Below are 23,098 nucleotides of genomic sequence, written 5' to 3'. Positions count from 1 at the left end.
ATGCAGCTGCATCAAGGAAATGCTGAGGCCTTAAGAAATCTGGAAAGTAATATGGAATTAATATAGTTTAGCTTTTGCCTTTAGAGGATGGGAAAAGGTGCTTTCTTTCCATTCTGTGTTTACTAAACATCTGCAGGCAAATTTTGTAAATACCAGATGCTCAGTGAAGTACCTCTTAACAGGTTGATAAGCTTATTCCAGAACAATTGAATATGTTTTGAAGCCGTCAGTGCTCTTGCACTCCACATTACTTTGACTTTGCCTCATCCTGTGCTTTACAGCAATGAGAAGCAGCTGGTTTAAGAATCATCTATGCCTGAGTGGCTGAAGATAGCAGTAGCTAACAAGAAAGAAAGATGATTGAATTTAAGTCTCTCCACAAAGAAAATGAGAGGTCAGGTCAGCACTTCAAATGAGAAGAACATGTAAATAAAACTGAAGAAGGCCCCAAAGAAGCAGAAGCATAAGCATTATTGGGGTGTGAAGCACATCAGCTGGTCAAGACATCACCTCCATGTCTTCTGAGAATTTTACTTCATGGCTTAGAAAGCAACTCCAAACCTCATGCAACTCCAAACCTCATGCATGCCAGAAAGAGACTCAGAAGATGGCCAAGGTGATCCAAATATGGTTCCGAGCTCATTAGGCATTTTAGTGCTATTTTAGTTTCAGTCCCAGACAAGCCTTTCCCTCTCACTTCAGCTGCACTAGTTATTAGCAGAGGCTCTTGGGACTAGTCAGAAGGATTTTGGGTGGGTGTCTCACAAGGCTCGCAGGACCTGGGTGTAATACAACAGTTGTCTCACACTTGGAATAAATGGAAGGGAATTATTTAGGAGATTGGCTAAAATAAATTAATTAGGGTGGAATTAAATGGTGGAATTAAAAAAAGACAAAACTTAGTTGGAGCATTAGGAAGAACAGTCTGACATAAACTACTTCAAGCTGCTGAGTAACATGACAAGTCATTATTACAAAGCATTGGCATTTGAGATATACCAAACTAGACATGCTATTAGAAGACGCATCCTGGAGAACAAACTTGCAGTGAAAGAAGAATGGACTGCATGATGCAGTTTTGCCTTTTTTATTCTCAATCTAGGATATTTCACATATTCTGTGATGTGGATTAGTAATCTTTAAGCTTTGTGAGGTAATTCTGAGACAGCAATCAGTAATTTACATAATTAGTGTAACAGTATTTAATTATATGATTACTGTAAATATGTGCAAAACTCTAATGGTGCAATTAGAATGTCTAATTACTACTTGTAATTGCATAATTATGTATGGTGACATAACTAAACTTCTCATGAAAAAAAAAATGATATATACAAGCCCAGCTATGGGAACTGGTATAGTGCACAATTATATTGGTGGTATAAAAAGAAAAGTTACCAAGCTATCTCAAAAGCAGATAAATGCTGAAAGTTTGTGAACTGTGCCATAGTACTAGAAGAATGCATCAAATTTCCTGAACAGGGGTAGTTCAATGATTACAGGCAGTACAAGGAAAGCTGGAGAGGGACTTTTTACACGGGTATGTAGTGATAGGACAAGGAGAAATGGCTTTGAACTGAAAGAGAGTAGATTTAGATTGGGTATAAGAAAGAAATTTTTCACTCTGTGGGTGGTGAGGCAGTGGAACAGGTTGCCCAGAGAAGTTGTGGCTGCCCCATCCTGGAAGTGTTCAAGGCCAGGTTGGATGAGGCTTTGGGCAATCTGGTGTAGTGGAAGGTGTCCCTGCCCATGACAGGGGGGTTGGAACTAGATGATCTTTGAGATACCTTCCAATCCTAACCATTCTATGATTCTTTGATTCTATGATTCTCTAATTACTGATTTAAGTAATATATTACTTTTATCTAAAGTTTTCAAAACACATCTGATTTCATACTCCTTCCATGATGCTATCGTGCAGACACCAGATTGGTGGTACCTCCATATGCAGGTTCCCTCCCAGAGCAAGTACAGAACAGAAGCTTTTCACCACAGCACTACAGTGCTTCATTGCCATGCTCCCCCATTTTCCAAAGCACTGAATCATAGAATCATGGAATGGTTTGAGTTGGTAGGGATTTTAAAGATCATCTAGTTCCAACCTCCCTGACATGGGCAGGGACACCTTCCACTAGCCCAGGTTGCTCAAAGCCCCATCCAACCTGGCTTTGAAAACTTCCAGGGATGGGGCATCTACAACTTCATCAGGCAACCCTTGCCAGTGTCTCACTGCTCTCACATTAAAAAAAGAATTTAAAACTCACTGTCCTTGATCCCTACACCAAAGCAATTTGACTGTTTTATGTACCCTTATCATAAACATAAAAAAATCTTTAACAGAATTATCCTTTCAAATACCTTAGTGTTTTTCCCTATGGGCTAGATGATCGAGTCCTGAGTCATAGTTGTGAGCATTTATATACAGAAGCATCTCCAGAAAGATCATTTGACTAGGTGATTGTCTTACCATTGAAAACGCCCCAAGCATGAGCCAGAAGGAAAGACTGCACGTAGTGTATTTTGCAGTTCAGTAACTGACATTAGCAAAATTCTTTCACCATTTCAAGACGCTGGAAATTTAGATCATTTGTAGATATACACTTTCTGTTATATGCTCTCCAAAATAGTAATATGTATGTATACATATACATACACATGAAACCAAATCCAGTATAATATATAATATATGCAACTTCACACACAAAATTTGCATCTACATGTCATTACATATACATCTATGAAAAGAAAAAGAAATATGAAATGACAGATGATCATCCAGAAAATGCAATGTTAACTTTAAATAATAGCTTGGACTACTCCATTTCTAGCAAAGCAGGAGATTAGTTTTATGTGATCTATAATCGGAGCAATGTTCATGATGCAGCCAAAAAAACAAGGGTAAACCTGAAGAGATGGATGAGATTCCTGATAGAATTCCAAATGGTAATTCAGTTTCACCTTATAAGGAAACACATGAAGTGTTTCACCAGCAACGTTTACAGAAAACTTTAATAGATGTTCATCTTTTACAAATTCTTTAAGGTAGCCATACAGGCCTGTAAAATTTCTCAAAGTGAATCTTAATCTTTGATTAAGATTTACACACCTTACATTACAAGCCTCAAAATTTTTGCCTGTTGCATGTATAAATCCAGGAATTCACAGGGACTACATGAAAGACATTTCCAGCTTGTCACTTGTGGATATTGGTCCATGTTGTTTTCTTTTCCCTTCTTCCCCAAACATCCACAATGTGAACATAGAAAAATGAATCATATTTTTCAACTTTGTATGGTTTCACTTACTTAGTATTCAACTTGCTGTTTGTTTTGTTTTGTTTTGTCGTTTTTAATTTTTCCTGCTACACATAGTAGATCTTCCCTGAACTAGAAATCTCCTTTCTTGAATGTGGATGACTCTAGTATTTCAGGTATTTTGAATGTAGTATCTAATACTACAAATGCTAATCCACAAATACTTTCCTTTTTGTCCTTAACAGTACCAGGCTTGACATCTTGGGATTATATTAGTTTTTTCCACACCACCATCATATTAGCATCGTTTGTTCAACTAAAACACACATGATTTCTTCTCTGCAGTATTTCAAATGCATGCCTCTAACATATGTTATTAATCGTTACAGTATATTGAATTTGGTATCAAAGGAGTTTATTCTATTTTTGTTATTTTCATTTTCAAGATTACCTAGCCTTTCATATGTGAAGAACTCCTCTGTAGTAACAGCTTCAGGAATCAGACCTTTATAGTGCATTTATATTCAATGTTATTGGTAAAATCATGTGAGATTGTTACCAGGATAGATAGTGGAGAAACTAACTCCACTAATGACTTCTCTGTAAAACACTGGTCCAACTTTCAGAGGGTAGAGACATGTCAGAGAAAGTAACATATATTTTTCCCCTGCTCTTATACTTGTTAATATCTGCTAATACTTGCTGTTGAACACAGGATACTTGGCGAGATGAACCTCTAGTCTGAATCAGTTTTTGTATTTTTCTGCTTTACACTGTTTACTCCTTCTTGTTTGGCTCTTCAGTAATAATTTTGCATTTTGCAAATGTTTCCATCATATCAGATGCTTTACTCGAACGCATGACAAATTTGTTCTCTTAAATCTCTTTCTCTTTGAAAAGAATAAGATGACTATTTTGAGCATTATTTATTTGTAGACTAGAGATATATTTCCATAGTATATTATAGTTGTTTCTGCAAAATAAAATATTTATTTATTTAAAAAAATAGATGCAAAAGCATGCAATACTTACTCTGTTGGCAGTGTCTTCCCATAAATTCGCCTGGGCATTCACAGGAATAGTTGGCAACAAGATCTGTACAGATTCCACCATTCTTGCAGGGTTCAGCTTCACATTCATTTACATCTGCATGAAACACACAAGATAATGTCAGGATTAGCAAAGAGAAATTCTAAGAGCAATAAGCATATGCTTAAAAACATTAAAACACAATGTTTTATACAACTGACATTAGAAGACATACATTCTTTTGCCAAGCAAACATGCTCAGTAAAGGATGTGAATGAACAGGGCATGTTTTAGGAAAAAAAGAAAAAAAAAACAAACAAAAAATCATATAAATTTAGCTAGTTTCATATACCTACTATTCAAGTTTTACTATGTCCCATCACGCAACAGAATGTAAAGTTTTGGTTAGGGATTTTCACTGTAACTTTCAGAGGACATCAGGGTCACAAGTCACAGTTTGGCCTTAAATAAACAGATTTGATTAGTTCTAACAGAGTACTCAGTAGTGATACTGCAACTTCTAGAAATGTAGCTACTTCTTTATCAACAGATGTCAGTTAACAATCTCTCTCAGTTCATCTTAACTCATTTAACATCTAATTGACAAGGTTGTTTAACCGTCTAAAAAATTTTATTTCTGTGCATGACTTAGTGGGCAAATTGAAACTAATAGCTTGATCTAGAAGCTTGCAAATTTTATTAAATTCAAAAGACAGAAAAGGTGGTTAATTTCATCTGAGTTTGCTTTTTTCAGTACACTTTGTCAAACGCTGAAAGAATATTACTCCTCTGTGTTTTTTGGTGTAGTAACCTTCAAGTATAAGATCAGATTCTTTTTCTCAAATGCAATATATATATATATTTCAGTCATTGTAAGTAGGCAAGCGAAGGATAATGATATCTCATAATTAAAATTTTGTCTCTGCATTTATGTTTATTCTATATGGATTTTATTGTCTCAAAGGGCTGCATCAATGCATACAATTAAATATTTAAGAGATGGTAGGTCAGTCTAGTTTCATCAACACTTGAAGTCTTATTGTGTTAGACACTGTAAACAGCAAACAGAAAAGCAGTCTTTAGGTTGTACTACAATTTTACTTCACTAAGTTTTGCTCAAGTGCATATTCATTTTGGATACAGTTGCCAATAAAGCACATGTGCACAGCACAGAAGAAAGCTCAAATGAGAAGAAGACACTTAACAGAGACGAACGAGTTGTGTTCATTGGTGGGCAAAATGCCCTATTAATTGAAGTGATACTCCTCTCTATCATGCTGAATCTGTTTCTGTCCCCAAAATGCAAACACAGTTTGCACTGGCATATACAAACTAAAGAAAATGCTACATAAATGTCTATGATGCAATAAGGCTTGCACAAAAGAAGCAGAATTGAGCTCTGTCAACAAAATTACTTGATTTCTGGTAGTTTATAACTTTTGGACTTTTAATTTGATTTTTTACATTTACTAGGAATCTGCATACAAAAATGCAGTGGGTTAATACACATGACTTGCCTAGACCTGACTGATTTTGTGATATCTCCAGGGAAGTCTGTACCTCCAGTGTTTTCTGCAGATCTAAAAAGCTGTGTAGTTTTTAAGTTATGTGTGCAATGTACGTGAATTAGGTGGAAAACTGGCTGAATGGCCAGGCCCAGAGGTATGAAGTCTAATTGGAGACCAGTAACTATCACTGTTATCACTGAAGCCAATATTGGTTTGATCCTGTTCAACATCTTCATTAACGATCTGGCTGGTGGATACAGTCCTGGGCAACCAGTTCCAGGTGGCCCTGCCTGAGCAGGAGGAGGTGGACAAGGTGACTTCTGGAGGTCCCTTTTACCCTCAAGCCTTCTGTGATTCTGTGAAAATCTTCCTGTTGGTGTGAATAGAAATGCAGGGATGGACCTTCAGCTAAATGTGGAGGCTAGTTTTTGTCCTTTGAACCAGAAAAATTTCAGATTTTTATACTAAAATTCATGATGGCTACTGATCCCTGAGTTTCTTTTTAATCCCTCGTGTCTTACTATAAAGATATCACATACTGGACTAATAAAATTCACAGGGTTAGCTGAATTCCTGTCTATTAAAGAGGAAGAAAAGAAGCAACAGCTTAGTGTGCGAGAAATAAAACTTGCCAAGGGAAATGACCAAAGGACAGACCTGCTCAATTCTAAATTAAATTCTTTATATGTATTTGTAACATTTAACGAGATTCTTCAGCTCTCTATTTGCCTTTTTAAGCAAAGCCCATTAACCTTACATTTTCATCACGTTATTCATCATTTTAATACAGACTAACACATCTGTAGGGAAGAAAATATCAAGGTCACTATGAACTAAAAAACATTCAGTGAGCATATTAACTGTCTCTTACTTGGTGAAATAAAAGGCAGTAATTTATCCTCTTAAAAGCTTTTGTGTGTAAAGACAGTATCTTCTCAAGATATTTAAATTTTGCTAATTTGCCATTCATATTGAAATACGTGGGGAAAAATGCAAAACTTTCCAGCATATTTCATGTTGTCTATGCGATGATGTAGAAAACAGACTGATACTTAAGTAGCAGATACTTTTAAAGTAATTCTCACATTCTGTCCCTACGGAGCAATTAGCTATGATCAGTGCAGAAAGATGGAAGTTTTTTATTATTATCTTTGTTACTTGGATCCTACAGTGATTTTTTTTCCAGTAATTTGAGAACCTTTAGTCCCACCGGTTGAAACAAATATGTCATACATGATGAACGAGGAAAGACTGGCTCATTGTATCATCATGTTCGATACCAGAACAGACGTTTAGTTGGAAAGATAATGAACTGAACTGTGTTAAAGAAAGGAGCGTAAGTTCTACAGAATTATTTAATTCGCTATTCATTATTTCATTTGATTGAATGTGCAGATGTAGAATATTTAATTAAAAGTAGTTCCTGCAAACTGTGGCCAGATTTTGTTCAAATTCCTAGATGTGCCAATTATGATACTAAACTTCACACCAGCTGGTGTGTTTCTCTCTTCTGGAACACATATAGCCCCTGTTAAACTTTGTCATACTGTCACGATTATTAGTAAATTTGAGTAGAAATTTTAAAATGCCAGAGTTTCTGGTACAGTTGGTCCTAAAGACAATAAAGGCTCCTAAAGAAAAGCTCTGTACGTTGTCAGATAGGAATTCTTCACTGACTATGCAATCAACCTACCTATGTGAAAACGATGTGCTTTTAATGTAAAATAACAAAAAGTAAAATCGCTGCAGGTTGCTCATGAGTTTTCAGGTAAGCTTAGGTTTTATGACAGGTCAGATTTTGAAGTGTAGTTCAGATAACAATCTTATTCATTGCGTAAATAAACTAAATAGATTGCATAAATAAACTAAAACACAGATAGCTGGGTACTACCAGAGAATCCAGAGTTTCCCACAGAGGCACCTAATAAGACTGTTAAATACTGATTGAAATGGGCTTCTGAAAAGGTTTAAGTGTCAGCACAGGAAAAGCCTGTATTTCTAAATACTGTCCAGGTTAGCTAAAAAACAAACACAAAAAAAAAAACCAAAAACAAGCCTGAAAACCCTTCATGTCCCCATGCTCAGTCTCCCAAGATTTCTCTACTGAAGATGAATTCTGAAATTGATAGTGGCACAGGAAGAAGGAAACATCGATCATTTTCTGAAAATAGATTGCTCTTTGAATAATAGCTGCAAGGGCTAAGACAGTTGATTAGGAAGTAAAGGCTAAGCTAAGGTTTCTTTTTACGCTGAAGATGATTAAATTTCCATTTCCTACCTCCTAAGATCAAACTGTAACTACAAAGCCATTAAGCACGCTTCTGTTTGACGCACAGTCATTGTGCACCCTGGAACAGAAGTAGCTGTCAGAAACTCGGTGAGCAATAGAGTGCTTCGCTACATTACATAGTGATTTGGAGTCTCATCATGAGGCAGAGTTCTGGAGTTTTGTCCTTCGTTCCGGATAATGTGTTTTTTTTTCTTTTCAATCCTCTAAGTATTTAATAAAACATGACTAAAAACCAGTACTGTACTTGCAAACATAATATAATTAAAAATACATAAGCCTCATTTTGGGCTTTACCTGTTAAATGCAGCCACATGTGTTTTCCTGAAAAATTACCCCACACAAAATAGGTATATAAATTATGTAACTGTTATAATAAAAAATTTAACTATTACTTCCAGTAATTTGAGTTCTTCAGCAAGCTGCTGGGTGTAAATCTGACTTCTTGTGATGAAGGGACTGATAAGCTCCATCAGTTGTTTTTGCTAACGCAGCTTGCGTTTTGGCAGCAAATGCACACCAGTATTTTGTTCCTGTCCCCTGCTTGCTTATTCTTTACGTTGCCCAAATTCCTGGTTCCTGCCACCTGAACCCTTGTTTCTGATCCAGGACTACCTTTCGCAGTACAGACATCCTGAAGTTCCCTCCTGCTGACAAGCACATTCTTTCCTTAGCCCTTGATTTTATACTCGTTTTGGCTTCCTGATCACACTTGGTCCACTCTTCTCAACTCTAAGTCAAGTTTTTAATCAGTTTTCTATCTTGACAGAATTTAATATGGCTATCTTAACAGCCAGCTACTCACTTAAATGATAAAATCTGAAGGATTACAGCAATTCACGTACAGAAGGTCACATCTCCTTTAAAAGTAGGAGACTTTTGGTGAAATATTTAAAAACAAACAAGCAAACAAACAAAAGAGTCATGAAAATGTTCTTTCTCATATTCATGTGGTTTGCTAAAACAATCCTAAATTGTAAAGGACAATATGTTTTTTTTCTAAAAAGCCAAAAAAAAAAAAAAAGAGTAAAAATTATATTTAATTATATTTAAACGGAATAAATAAGTATCACCAAAAAGTTTGTGAGCACAGGTAGATTACCTTCAGGTTTTGGTTAAAAGACACAAAAGAGATAAGTAAATACCATGATAACAATTCATTTAATTATTGTTAGTTCTAAGTTTAAGAAAATTTTTAACCTGTTTCTAAGAAGTTTTTGGCTGCAATTAATGTAATCGAAATATAAACTGTAACGTCAGCTATAACTGTTCCTTGATTTAACCAGGATTATACAAAAAGCACCTATATTACTGGTACAACCTTAGGGCAAAACATCTGAAAAGAACTAGAGAACATTCCTCTGAAATTTGGGAATTTAGTATATATTATTAAATCTGAACTGGATGTATTCAACACATACTCAACACGGGACAGACATCTGTTAGAATTCAGTGGTTTGATTGCTTTTTCAAAGGTAGTTTCCTGATCACAGAAGGCTCTAAAAATGCTGTGCCAAATAACCTGTAGGAAACTTCAACTATAATGTCTTACTGAAATGATTCACTGTTAAGATATTCTTATTATCTAATCTTCAAAAAGCGCAGAAAACAGCTTTACACTTGAGGCGAAAAAGTGCAAGCCTATTGCTCCCCACCCTTAGAGGCTAAACATTATATTGCCCCTACTCGTTATTCTAGATAAAGTTTTCCTTCTCCTACAAATATTTGGTACAATGTATTGTGGTAAATGTCCTCCAGAATAATCCATCACAGAGCTGCCTATTAGAATTTTTCTTGAACCATTCAATACAAATATTTCAGATAGTATTATCCCATTAAGAAGAGAGTAAGCCAGGTAAGAGAGTCAACTAAAGTTGTGTTCTGAACCCAAAAGAGGCATTCTAAATCAGCAAGCCAAGGAAACAAAAATAACGTCTAGACATAAGTCAGAACTTTCGCCTTGACTATATGTGAATGTTTGAGCCAGTAATATACATTAATGTCTAAACACATAACAAAAGCAATCTTGAGAAGAGTTCAGTTGCTCCTATCTAGAGTTCTGACAGAAACTGTCTCTTAAGTATCCTTCCTAAAATAACAGACTTGCCTTTCAAAGCAATTTTATGTCCTGTCAGGCTTCTTTACACTAATTTATACTTTTTTCATTATGTCTCTGTAACAAGCTCTCTTAAAAAATAATCTTTCTCCTTAGTCTGGAAAAAAACAAGTGTTATTTCTCATCCTAGTGGTTTCTGAAATAACTTTAGGTCAATTTATTTCAAGAAAAGTTGGCATGTAGAGCTATGATTCTGTTCGCTTTGATTCATAAAGAAATCTGAGTTCTGACAAACCGAAGTGAAAGAAAATTTTAAAGTTTTTTTTTTTAAATGACATTTTCTTAAATTTAACGTGGCAAGTAACATCTTTAATTTTGACAAAAGAGCTTTTTTCGTTATGACTAATTTATTTCCCCAGCAGTTCATTTATCATCTTTTCCAGCTATAATTTACACCTCTGTTCCAAGTAATGGTGTTATAGTACCTGTGAATCAATTGTAGCATCTATCTGTAAAATCACACTTTAAAATAGATCTATTATCTGTATAGTATTTTCCCAGCTTTCTTCGTGTTTTATAATGGGATTTCCCCTATGCAACCCTGACTTAAACTAAAATTTCTAAATTCAAAGTTTTCAAGTCACTTATGAATACATTTCTATACAATAGTAACTATAACCACTGTTTTCAGAATGTGAAGATTAACTGTAGAACTACTAGAAAAATAATAATAAAAAAAAAAAAAAAACAAGAAAAAGACCCAATGAAATATTTTGCAGAATACTATTCTTCTTTTGGCACTTTGAATTAAGGCCAGAAATAAAAATAAAATATTATTATTCAATTTAAGAACTGCTAATAATATACAGAGGCAATCTCTATGAACACTGCAAAGTTTATGCATCACTCCAATATACACATTCAGCATTTTATGTGCTATGTACATTCTATAATGCACAGGTGTTCCAGCAAGAGAGCAAATATTAGTTATTCCTATATTTCTACACTCCAAAAGTTGTTTTCAATTGTTTTCCTTAGAAACTATTAGAAACTATGTAAAAGAATGGTGAGATCACAGAACTAATTTCATAGAAGTCTAACGGGAGCATCTAGAGAGAGTATAAAGGTGCCTGTTGACTTCAAAAGACTTTGAGCAGATTCTAAATAAGGCAGAGCTCTACAGGAAGCTTTGCTGCAGTAACTATACATCTTGCCACACTCACAGCAATATTTATGGCTTTATTTTCATACTTTTTTGTGTATTTTGAGAATACTTTTTTATCCCTATTCCAGTTTTGAAACCTCTCATAAAATAAATGAGAAAACTGACTATTGCTCTGATCATACAACGAAATTTGAATCCGCATAAGTGCTTACTGCCTGTCTTGCAAATTTTTTATCTTTAGTTATATCCACTAAAAAGTTATTACAGTTTTCTCTGCAGAGTCATACTTCCAACACTCGACTATGTCAGTATTTCTTGATCTTCTGTTTACCTGTTTAAATGCATATTTAATCGTTTTTCATCTGAGGTAATTTAAATTTAATAGAATTTTAGAATAGCATTCCCAGGACCTTTATTAGTTTTAAAAGAGTGGGTACTTTAAAAGTTTTTATATAAATTGAAGCAGATTTTTCATTTTTAATTACTTTTAATGTATGTTGGCATGAAAATCTTCATCCCACTAAGTAACTTACCATTTAATTTTACACTGCAAAAGCATGTCTTCAGGGCAACAATTCCTATAGCTCCCAATGAGCATTAGTAAACTAATTGACTATTTATGTAACAAGCATTTGACATATCATTTTCACTATAGTTGAGGAAAAAAAACCTTATTAAAAAGTGAATCAACTTGTGAATGATTTTTTATTACAGGCAATGCTCAAAAAATCTCAACTTAAAGAGTAAATTTAAATTAGCTAGTATTAGACTGTAACCTCTAACTTGATTTTGTTAAAATCGTGTAGGTGGGCTGATGGCAAGAAGTCCAATTATTTTTGAAGCAAGTTTGAATCAAAATCAGTAAATTAGCGTATTCATTCAAAAGGCAGTTGTTTATGCATTTCAGAGAAGAGTGAGCATAGGGATATATCTTTTTCACATGAGTACAGTTATGGCATGTGTTTTGAAAAACGTTATTAGACCAACAAGTCCTGGAGGATATGGTGATGGATGTTCTAAAATGACTAAAACAGATGGTTATATTTGTTCACATGTCTGTATTTGATATACACGGGGTGAAGTGTATTCCTTTATGGCCAATCTATATACATCTCATTTAAGCTCTCATAAAAAGTTGTCTGTGGAACCTCAGTGCACTTATGTTGTATAAGTGTACATAAACGTGCTGCGTAAAGGTCGTTTCTACTCTTCGTTAATACCTTTCAAATTCATACTCCTAGTTGCTCATAAATATATGCCTGTTTTACTGTTTATGAATCTTATTGTTAGGTCTAATCACAGAAATAATCTAGCACCGTAAAAAGGAGAATGGATCATTTGGCACAGTCCTCTGACCTTTTTTCCTTTCTAGTGGCTGTGTAGTACTACATTTTATTACATTTAACATAGAGCACATTTATAATATAATCACTTAAGATTTATGGAGGATTAATAAATGAATGGATGGCTTAATATATGATTAATCAAATGTCTGTTATTCACTATAGCAAATCATTATGTTCATTATAATCATAGGTATATCCTTAGTCCTAAAAGCGATACACACTTGCTTACAGAATATGTACACAAACATACGAGCAAGAGGAAAGATCTGGAGAAGTACAAGTTGGTCAATCTCACCTCAGTCCCCGGGAAGGTGATGAAGAAAGCCATCCTGAAAAGTATTTCCCAACACATGAAGGACAAGATGATGATGCAAAGTAGTCAGCATGGATTTATGAGGGAGAAACCTTCTACAGTGAGGTCACTGGGTCAGTGGATGGGTGTAAGCAGTGGATGTTGTTTATTTTATTAAGACTTTTAACACTGTCTCCCATTAACATCCTCATAGGCAGCCTGACAGTGTGCAGGTTAGGTAAGTGGACAGTAAGGTGGATTAAAAACAAGCTGAATGGCTGAGCCCAGAGAGTGGTGGTCACTGATAAAAAGTCCAGTTGGAGGCAAATCACTGGTGGTGTATCCCTGGCGTCAATACAGGGATCAACACTGTTCAGTATCTTCATTACTGACCCAGACACTGAGGCAGAGAACACCTTCAGAAAGTTTGCTGATGACAAAATACTTAAGAGGAGTGGCTGATACACCAGATGAGTGTGCTGCCATCCAGAAGGATCTCAACAGACTGGAGAAATGGGCTGAACAGGAATCCCATGAAGTTCAATAACGGGAAGCACAAAGTCCTGCCTCTGGGAAGGAACAAGCCCATGCCTCAGTACAACTGAGGGGCCAAGTGGCTGCAAAGCAGCTTGGCAGAAAAGGACCTGGGAGTTCTGGTGGACAATAAGTTGACTATGAGACAGCAATGCACTCTCATGACTAATGCGGCCAACAGCCTGAGCCTTGCCACAGCTCAAGGGAGCTCATCCTTCCTCTCCACTCAGCACTGGGGAGACACGGAATTGTAGAATGGTTTGGATTGGAAGAGACCTTCAAAGATCATCTTCAAAGATCATCTAGTTCCAAGCCCCCTGCTGTGGGCAGGGACACCTTTCACTACACTAGGTCTCTCAAAGCCCCATCCAACCTAACCAAGAATACTTCCAGGCATGAGGCATCTCGATTGCTGTGTCCAGTGCTGGGCTTCCCAGTATAAAAAAGGCATGGACTTTTTGGAGTCAGTCTAGCACAGGGCCATGGTGACCAGGGGACTGGAGCATCTGACCTACAAGGAGATGCTGAGAGAGTTGAGACTGCCCAGTCTGCAGAAGGGGAAGCTTGGGGGAATCTTACCCATGTGTATAAATATCTGATGGGAAGGAATGAAGACAAAAGAGCCAGACTCTCCTCAGTAGTGCCCACTGACCAGACAAGAAGCAATGGGCTCTACTTAAAATACAGGAAACTCCATCTGAACACATTTTCTTACAGTGAGAGTGGTTAAATACTGGAGACGGATTGTGGAGTCTTCATCCGGGCAAATACTCAAAACATGACTGGACATGGTCATGAGCAACCTGCTTTGATTGACACTGCTTAAGGATGGGATTTGGACTAGGTGATCTCTAGAGGTCCCTTCCAACCTGAAGAATTCTGTGATTCTGTAATATATACATATGGCATGTATGGCTTGTATATAGTATGTATTATCTGTGGCAAATACACTTATTTGCTAACCACTTGTCCATCATTTTCTCTTTTGGACTATGGTAATTTCCTTGTCTTCTCTGCAAAGGTGAAAAGGAAGACCATGTCTCCCTCCCCATGAAAGATGCAAAATGTGTATGAAGTAGTTTCCTCACATCACCAATAACTGTCTAGTACAGGAAGAGGAAATTCTTATTGCAGTGACTTCTGTCTTCATCTGACTGACAGCTCTATTATCTCCAGGTACATACACCCTGGTTGCTCTTCATGACTCACAGAGAGTTATATATCCTGCACTAAAAATATCTCTCAGAACTGGAACTTGTATTTATGGCAGCTGGCCCAGGCAATGTCACCTTTGCTTGATAATCACATCAAATAAGACCTATCCAAATAGGTTTATGCATTTTTCACAACAATGTTTAGGAGCTAAGGAATTGCCTTCCAGTCTATACATATAATCTGTACCATAACTTAGGGCCATGGATGGTACAAAGCCTGTAAAATATCTTTATTTTTGCTGAGAAATGGGAGGAGGTTCTCTCTCTTTTAGAGCACTGAAATAATGAAGTCAGAAATAAATACTGTAAACTCTGAATTTTAGATTCAGGCAAAGGTTCTTTTCACCTTTCACTTTTTTTCCTAAATTTGATGCATGTCTTTTCCAGTGTTATTCTGAAGGTCCCTTAAATATTAAGAACGACTGACAAAGAAATTAGAAAGGATGAGAAAACAGCAGACTAATTTCTCTCTAACAGTGAAAACGACCGGTATTGAAGAGAATATTACTTTTAACTAAACTCTAAAAACTACATGAGACTAATGATTGCATGCATAAACAGCTCTGCTAGATACATGAAAGGATCACATAGAATACAATTTCAGAACCAGATGCCTTACTGACTTGTGTAGAGGATAAAATGAAATCTGACAAGATTACAAAACTTATCTATTATTTGCAAGTAAAGAGCAATTTAAATTCTCTTTTATGGTGTAATGCTACACATTACACCAGCCAGGAGGTCAAGGGAGGTGATTCTGCCCCTCTATTCTGCTCTCTTGAGACCCCACTTCCAGTACTGCGTTCAGCCCTGGGGCTGGCAACATCAGAAGGACACGGAGCTGTCGGAGTGGGTCCAGAGGAGGGCCACAAAGATGATCTGAGGGCTGGAGCACCTCTCCTGTGAAGACAGGCTGAGAGAGTTGGGGCTGTTCAGCCTGGAGAAGAGAAGGCTCCAAAGTGATCTTATAGCAGTCTCCCAGTACCTAAAGGGGCCACAGGAAAGCTGGAGAGGGACTTTTCACACGGGTGTGTAGTGATTGGACAAGGGGCAATAGTTTTTAAATGGAATAGGGGAGATTTCGATTCTATCTTAGAAAGAAATTCTTTACTGCGAGCGGGTGAGGCACTGGAACAGGTTGCCCAGAGAAGTTGTGGCTGCCACATCCCTGGAAGTGTTCAAGGCCAGGTTGGATGAGTCTTTGAGGAATCTGGTGTAGTGGAAGGTGTCCCTGCCCATAGCAGGGGAGCTGGAACTAGATGATCTTTAAGGTTCTTTCCAACCCAAACCATTCTATGATTCTATGATTCTATAATGCATCTGGACCACTGAACATCAATTCACTGCTAACGCTTTGTCGTAAGGGGGTAATTCCTGAACGCTATCAGTTTTGCTCATTCATGGTACAGATGCCAGCAGAAGTCCTTCTGAGATGATAAGCAACTACTGAAACTCTTGAGTAGTGTGCTGGGTTTGTGTAAAGGGGTTCTGGTGGCAGGAGAGGAAAAGTAGCACAGTAAGAACTAATAAGCTCCTCTGGAAAGCCTTAGGGGTTTATTTGCTTTTGTTAACAGCAGTTACCAAAAGGGGGTGTATCATTTTCAGTGTTATATCTAATCTGTTAGAAACATAGAGCTGTGAATTCCACCTTTTATGTTCCTCTGCATGTTCCTGTCTCCCCAGTTCTCTAGGAACTAGCACTGGCTACATTCAGTCACCTGATCCCACAGAAAATCCCTTCTTCTGGTTAGTTTGTACACTTCCAGACAAGCCTGGTGCGATGATTGAGACTGAAGTCTGATGGGGATATATTCTCAGGGAAGATGGGCATCATCACTTTGGGCCATACCGGGCAAGCAAACCAGAGGATTAAACAAAATTCAGGCCAGATCATGAGACTGCAGAAAACCAAGTGCCTCTTGTGATGTCAGACATTAAGAAGTCATAAGGAAAGGAAGATAAACAAGATCCATTCATTGTTTTCAGCATACTTGGATAAAAACGTAGGCACAGACAGGTTATGTCTACATTTATAAATAGTGTGGTCTTACAGAATAGTAGTTACAGAGTGAAATGATTAGAGCTGAATATACAATGTCTGCCTGTCTCTACACATATCTCAGGGATGTTTTGTACAAATTCTAGGCTGGCTGGGTGGACGGAATGCCCATTTACCCACTGGAATGTTTTATGTCAATTCCTAGTGTGTACATGAGGAATCTTAGACTACCAGACTATTTTCTTTTAGATTATTTTCACCTCAAAGGGTTCCAGTTCTTGTGCTCTGAGACTGCTGTCATATGAAGCAAAGCACAGTAAGTGGAGATGATCAAGAGATTGTCCTTAAAAATGCACTCCTGATTCAAACTAAAACACTCATCCATATGCCCTACAGAAATAATTGTATGTTATTTAACACATCAGAATAAATGCAAGCTAGAAGGATATCCTGAGTATTCATATGCAAATGTGACAGCACCATGAATTTTGCTTGAGATATTTTATGAATACAAAGGGAATACATTTGTAATGCAGATTGGTATATACTATTAGACTATTATCTCATTATATTGAGCTTCAAGTGCAAGTACTCTTTTTTCAAGTTTTGCACACATAGGTAATGAGTCTGACGCTATATCCTTCTGTCCTGTGTACTGCTTACTTACAAATAAACCCACTGATCTCGAAATTGTATCCACAAGAATAAATACTACTTATAATTTCAAAAGAGTAGCTGAAGTACTGAATATATTTCTGGATCTTCCTTCTAAAAAGTTCTTTGGCTTCTTCAAACTGTTCACTGGCTCTGCAGTAAGAAAATCAATACCTGATGACTATGTCTTTTTCTTTCTTTAATTTTTAGAAAAATTGCCATGTGAATTGTTCAAGTTGCAAACATTAAAGTCAGTCATATAATTTTTAACTAGTTCAACGAACAATGGAAATACTAATATTCTATATGGTAACAGGGAACTGCACAGCTGTCTGCCGGTGTGAGTTCCCAACACAAATACAATATTTTTATGCTGCATCCTTGACACACTACACACACAGATGGTTGAGAACAGTACTTCTTGCAGCAGAAGAACAACAAAAAGAAAAAACAAGCAGAAGATCTAAATTACAAAACTCATCTTTTTTCTAACAGCTGCTTCCTACACAGATGGATCAGACTGTGCCACTGTGTGACAAAATTCTAAATGATAAGTTTTGTCCCATTAAATAATGAGATTTCATTTCAAAATTTCATTTATCTTCATTACCTTCCTCATAGAAACGTGCTGGTACATCTGTAATGAATCTATAAGCGCAACAAAGACTGAAAGCAATCCTTTTTTAAAGCTGTGGTGTGGCTGTGTTGATCCTAATGAACCATCACAATGGCTGAAACTATCTTATGATTTCCTGCGTCTACCTAAATGGGCATTAAAAAGTGGGGAGAAGGAACAGAGAACAGGTGCTTTGTCCAGCTCCAGTTGTCCGTGTTCTTCCTCTAACCACCCATAATTCTACTGCTGTTTATCAATTGTTCTCTTGTGTCGGATTGAGTACACCCTCAGCATGTTTGCAGATGAAACCAAGCGGAGCGGTGTAGTTGACATGCTTGAGGGATTGGGCGCCATGCAGAGTGACCTTGACAGGCTTGAGGAGTGGGCCCATGTGTATTTCATTAAATTCAGCAAGGTGAGGTGTAAGGTCTTGAATCTGGGTTGGGACAATCCCCCAAATCAATACAAACTAGGAGAATTCAATCCATGAGGGCTGCCTTGCAGAGAAGGATGGATACTGGTGGATGAAAAATTGAACATGAGGCCGCAATGTGTGATGGTAGCTCATAAAGCTAATTATATTCTGGGCTACATAAAAAGAAACACGGCCAGCAGGTCAAGGGAGGTGATTCTCACCCTCCACTCTTGTGACACTCCACCTGGAGCATGGCATCCAGCTCAGGGGTTCCCAGTACAAGAAAGACATGGAGCTGTTAGATCCTTCTCCATAACAAGGCTACGAGAATTGTCAGAGGGCTGGAATGCCTCTCCTATGGAGAAAGTCTGGGTGAGTTGGAGCTGTTCAGCCTGGAAAAGAGGAGCCTCTAGGAAGACGTTATTGTAGCCTTTCAGTATGTAAAAGGTGCTTATAAGAAAGATGGACAGAGATATTTTACAAAGGTCCATAGTGACATGACAAGGGGCAATAGTTTTAAACTGTAAGAGAGTAGGTTTAGATTGGATCTAAGGAAGAACTTTTTTACATTGAGGGTGTTGCCCAGAGAAGCTGTCTATGTCCCATCCCTGGGAGTGTTCAAGATCAGGATGGATGAGGTTTTGAGCAACCTGATCTAGTGGAAAGTGGCCCTGCCCGTGGCAGAGGAGTTGGGCTAGATGATCTTTGAAGGTCCCTTCCAACCTAAACCATTCTATAATTCTATGATCTATATCATCTACTGGACCAGAGCTGCAAATATTAACACATGCAACAATAATAATTCCGTACCAATACAATAATGTGGTTAACACACTGTCTTAAGAGTTTCTTCTAAATGCACTTTCTTAAAGAAAAGTTATTTAAGTGACTGCTTGGGAACAGCTCAATGGTATAAAGTCTCTTAACACCTCAAGGCTGTGTTCAAAGCTTTAAGAAAAGGGCTTATGACTGTACAGAAAGTCAAGGATATTGCTCTCAATAATGAGCATTCTTTGACTGTGACAAAGACAGAGCCATATGAAGAGATGGAAAGCAGGCTCATCGACAAGGTGTATTGCTTGCAAAACTGAGAAACATGAAGGTAAAAGTTTACAGTAACAGAAATCAGTTAGGATCAGCAACGCTATTTAAAGGACCACATTAACAAACTAAGGTGACTTTAGGTTTTCCAATCACTGTTATTCCATTTAAAGTCTTTTCCTTTGCAGAGCCTTTATGTTCCAAATTCATGCTAAGAGAGCATTGAGAGCACTCCCATGGAGAAGGCTAAGACTGAACAAAAAGAATATGGACAATTGTCACACTTCTGGAAAGCTGCCAAAGCCAGTATATTGCATTTGGGAAACGAAATACAGAAAGCAAAGCAGTAAGAGACGTTTATTTTCTTGACTCACGTTCTGAAAAAGGAGGGAAAGAATAGCATTTAGATTCTACAAAATGACCTTTCTCAGTGAAGAAAACAGCCCTGTACCACTTTTTGTAACAGAATTGAAATGAACATGTACTTTTTTTTAAGCATGAAAGAGAACCCCCAGAAAAGAGAATACAATAGAATAATATGACATGGAAGTCCTAGATAATAGCTTTTGCTTGTTTGAATACACAATCTTGAAGAAAAATGAAAATATTTATATAGTAGATACTGCATGGAATAATGCAGGATTAAGTGAACGAGAGGAACACACTGAGATACTGAATTCATTGTTGCTCCTCTTATCCAAATAAACCTTCTATTGATGTAAACTGAAGTCTGAATGATGAGCGCATCATCATGCCTGTATCTGAAATACCCTATCTGTTTAAGCATGAGATATTTTATGTAAGAAACATAAACTCCAAACCCAGGTCTGATAGCTTAAGGAAAAAAATAACACATGAAAGTAAGATCGGAAGAGACCAGATGAATCATAGTGTCCAATTCCCTGTCTGTTACTGAAGAAGATCATAAAAGTCTTGAAACTACTCATAATTTTCTTACAATGTTTATCTGTTACAAAATGAGTGTAACAGCATAATCCATATATTCTTCTACATTCTTATATCACAAAGCCATGTAAGACCATCTAAACATTGCTTTCAAAAAAAAGTAGTCTAGTTATTGAACATCTAAAAGGGAATCTTTGTGGTGTTTTTTGCAAAAGTATTTTCACGTAGAATTTGCAAGACTCTTTGCTGGTATTTTTGTTTATGTATTCAGCAACATAAACAGTTATTCTCATTCTGAGGAAACCCACTGAAAAGGCATATTATAATATTTGTTACAAAAGAGAGAATGTGTGATGTTGACATTACAATGGGATATTACTGAATTTAAAGAGATTATTTTTATTTATTATTAATTAAAATATAAAGAGGAACTTGTATGTGTAAAATATCTCCATATGTTCACTTTTTAATACTGAACATGAAAAAATTTAATTTGACAATCAAACAGCAATTAATGTATTTTTAGAACAGTAATTTCTCTCCACCGTAAAATAATACTAATCTTTAACAAAGACAGTAATTAGTGAAAGAGAGATTTATCCTCCTACAAAAGATGTTTATAATGGCTATTGACAATCTAAGTGACTTTTATACCATAGAAACTCACATCTTCTTAAAAGAACCATTTATTGTATAGTTCAGTCAGTGTATAGGTCGTAAGAAATCTACCCCTCTGTTCAATATCCCCATAAAACCCAGAAGCAATTGGGAAGATCTATTTCCTCCCACTATGACATCTTATGAAAGAAACTTAGGCATCAAAGAAGGCAGTTTAATAAAAGCCTCAGCTCAACATCCAGTTCTGGTTAAAACAGGAAAAATCGAAAAGGAACTTCCAACAAAATGCTGCATCAAGAATATTGAAAGTACTGTAAGGATCTTCTACCAAATAAATGGTACAGCTTCGTCTTCAATATAGGTCACTGTCACAATAAAATATACCATGGAACAAGAAAGGTTTTGAGAAGACCACTGAGAACCATTTAAAAGTCCTGGAAAAACTCTCATGTGAAACAGAAAAGGAAAACACTTTAACTGTTTGCATAGGGAAAATAAGAGGGAGCATGACATGTGTACGCAAAATAATAAGTGGCATACAGAAGGCACTCAAAAGCTGCTTTTCTTCTAGTCTTATAATACACAAAGAAAGAAACATTTAAAGATGCTGAAAGACAGCAGGTTTGAAATTGAAAAGGGATTTTTTTTCAATATACAGCATAACTAGACTATGAAATTCAATGTGTCAGGAAATATGTTAAGGTCAGTAATTCAATGAGAAAAAAAAAGCTGTTGGAAGTGTGAATGAATGAGAAGAATAAACAGTGCTATATAAGCAAATGCTAACAAGAGTCAAACAAAATTGGAGGGGATACTATACTTCCTACGTGGGATTTCATAGAATCATAGAATCATAGAATGGTTAGGGCTGGAAGGGACCTTCAAAGGTCATCTAGTCCAACCCCCCTGCAAGGAACAGGGATATCTCCAACTAGATCAGGTTGCTCAGGGCCTTGTCCAACCTGGCCTTGAACGTCTCCAGGGATGGAGCATCCACCACCTCTCTGGGCAACCTGTTCCAGTGTTCTACCACTCTCATGGTAAAAAATTTTTTCCTAATATCCAACCTGAACCTACCTCCCTCTATTTTAAAACCGTTACCCCTTGTCCTATCATAACTGGCCCTCCTGAACAGCCTCTCCCCATCTTTCCTGTAGGCCCCCTTGAGGTACTGGAAGACCGCTATAAGGTCACCCCGGAGCCTCCTCTTCTCCAGGCTGAACAGCCCCAACTCTTTCAGCCTGTCCTCATAGGAAAGGTGCTCCAGCCCTCTTATCATCTTCGTGGCCCTCCTCTGGACCCTCTCCAACTGGTCCATGTCCTTCTTATGTTGGGGACTCCAGAACTGGACGCAGTACTCCAAGTGAGGTCTCACGAGGGCAGAGTAGAGGGGGAGAATCACCTCCCTCGACCTGCTGGCCACGCTCCTCTTGATGCAGCCCAGGACGCGGTTGGCCTTCTGGGCCGCAAGAGCACATTGCCGGCTCATATTGAGCTTCTCGTCCACCAGTACTCCCAAGTCCTTCTCCTCAGGGCTGCTGTCGATCCATTCACCACCCAGTCTGTATTTATGCCTGGGATTGCCACGACCCAGATGTAGGACCTTGCATTTGGCCTGGTTAAACTTCATGAGGTTGGTACGGGCCCACCTCTCCAGCCTGTCGAGGTCCCTCTGGATGGCATCCCTCCCTTCCAGCGTGTCGACGGCACCACACAGCTTGGTGTCACCGGCGAACTTGCTGAGGGTGCACTCCATGCCACTGTCCACGTCACCGACAAAGATGTTGAAGAGGGCCGGGCCCAACACGGACCCCTGAGGGACGCCACTCGTGACCGGTCTCCACTTGGACATTGAGCCGTTGACCACTACTCTCTGAGTGCGGCCATTGAGCCAATTCCTTATCCACCGAGTGGTCCATCCATCAAACCCATGACTCTCTAGTTTAGAGAGAAGAATGTCGTGCGGGACAGTGTCAAAAGCTTTGCACAAGTCCAAGTAGATGACATCCATTGGTCGACCCTTGTCCACCGATGTTGTCACCCCATCGTAAAAGGCCACCAAGTTGGTCAGGCACGATCTGCCTTTGGTGAAGCCATGTTGGCTGTCACCCACCACCTCCTTGCTCTCCATGTGCCTTAGCATGGTTCCCAGGAGAATCTGCTC

General features: G+C 37.7%; 1 protein-coding gene across 1 annotated transcript in view; it reads right to left on the bottom strand.

Annotated features, from left to right (window-relative positions):
• Nucleotides 1-23,098, bottom strand: part of EDIL3 (EGF like and discoidin domains 3) — a 273,150-nt gene that overhangs the window by 106,573 nt on the left and 143,479 nt on the right. Inside the window, exon 5 of the mRNA XM_086629011.1 lies at nucleotides 4,287-4,400. Coding sequence (XP_086485137.1) covers nucleotides 4,287-4,400 — 114 coding nt within the window. The remainder of the gene's footprint in view (nucleotides 1-4,286; nucleotides 4,401-23,098) is intronic.

Source organism: Tauraco erythrolophus, chromosome Z (assembly GCF_009769465.1).
Source record: "Tauraco erythrolophus isolate bTauEry1 chromosome Z, bTauEry1.pri, whole genome shotgun sequence".
In the NCBI taxonomy this organism is placed as follows: Eukaryota; Metazoa; Chordata; class Aves; order Musophagiformes; family Musophagidae; genus Tauraco; species Tauraco erythrolophus.
The sequence above is the reverse complement of the archived record's forward strand: the minus strand, read 5'-3'. Positions and strand labels throughout refer to the sequence as shown.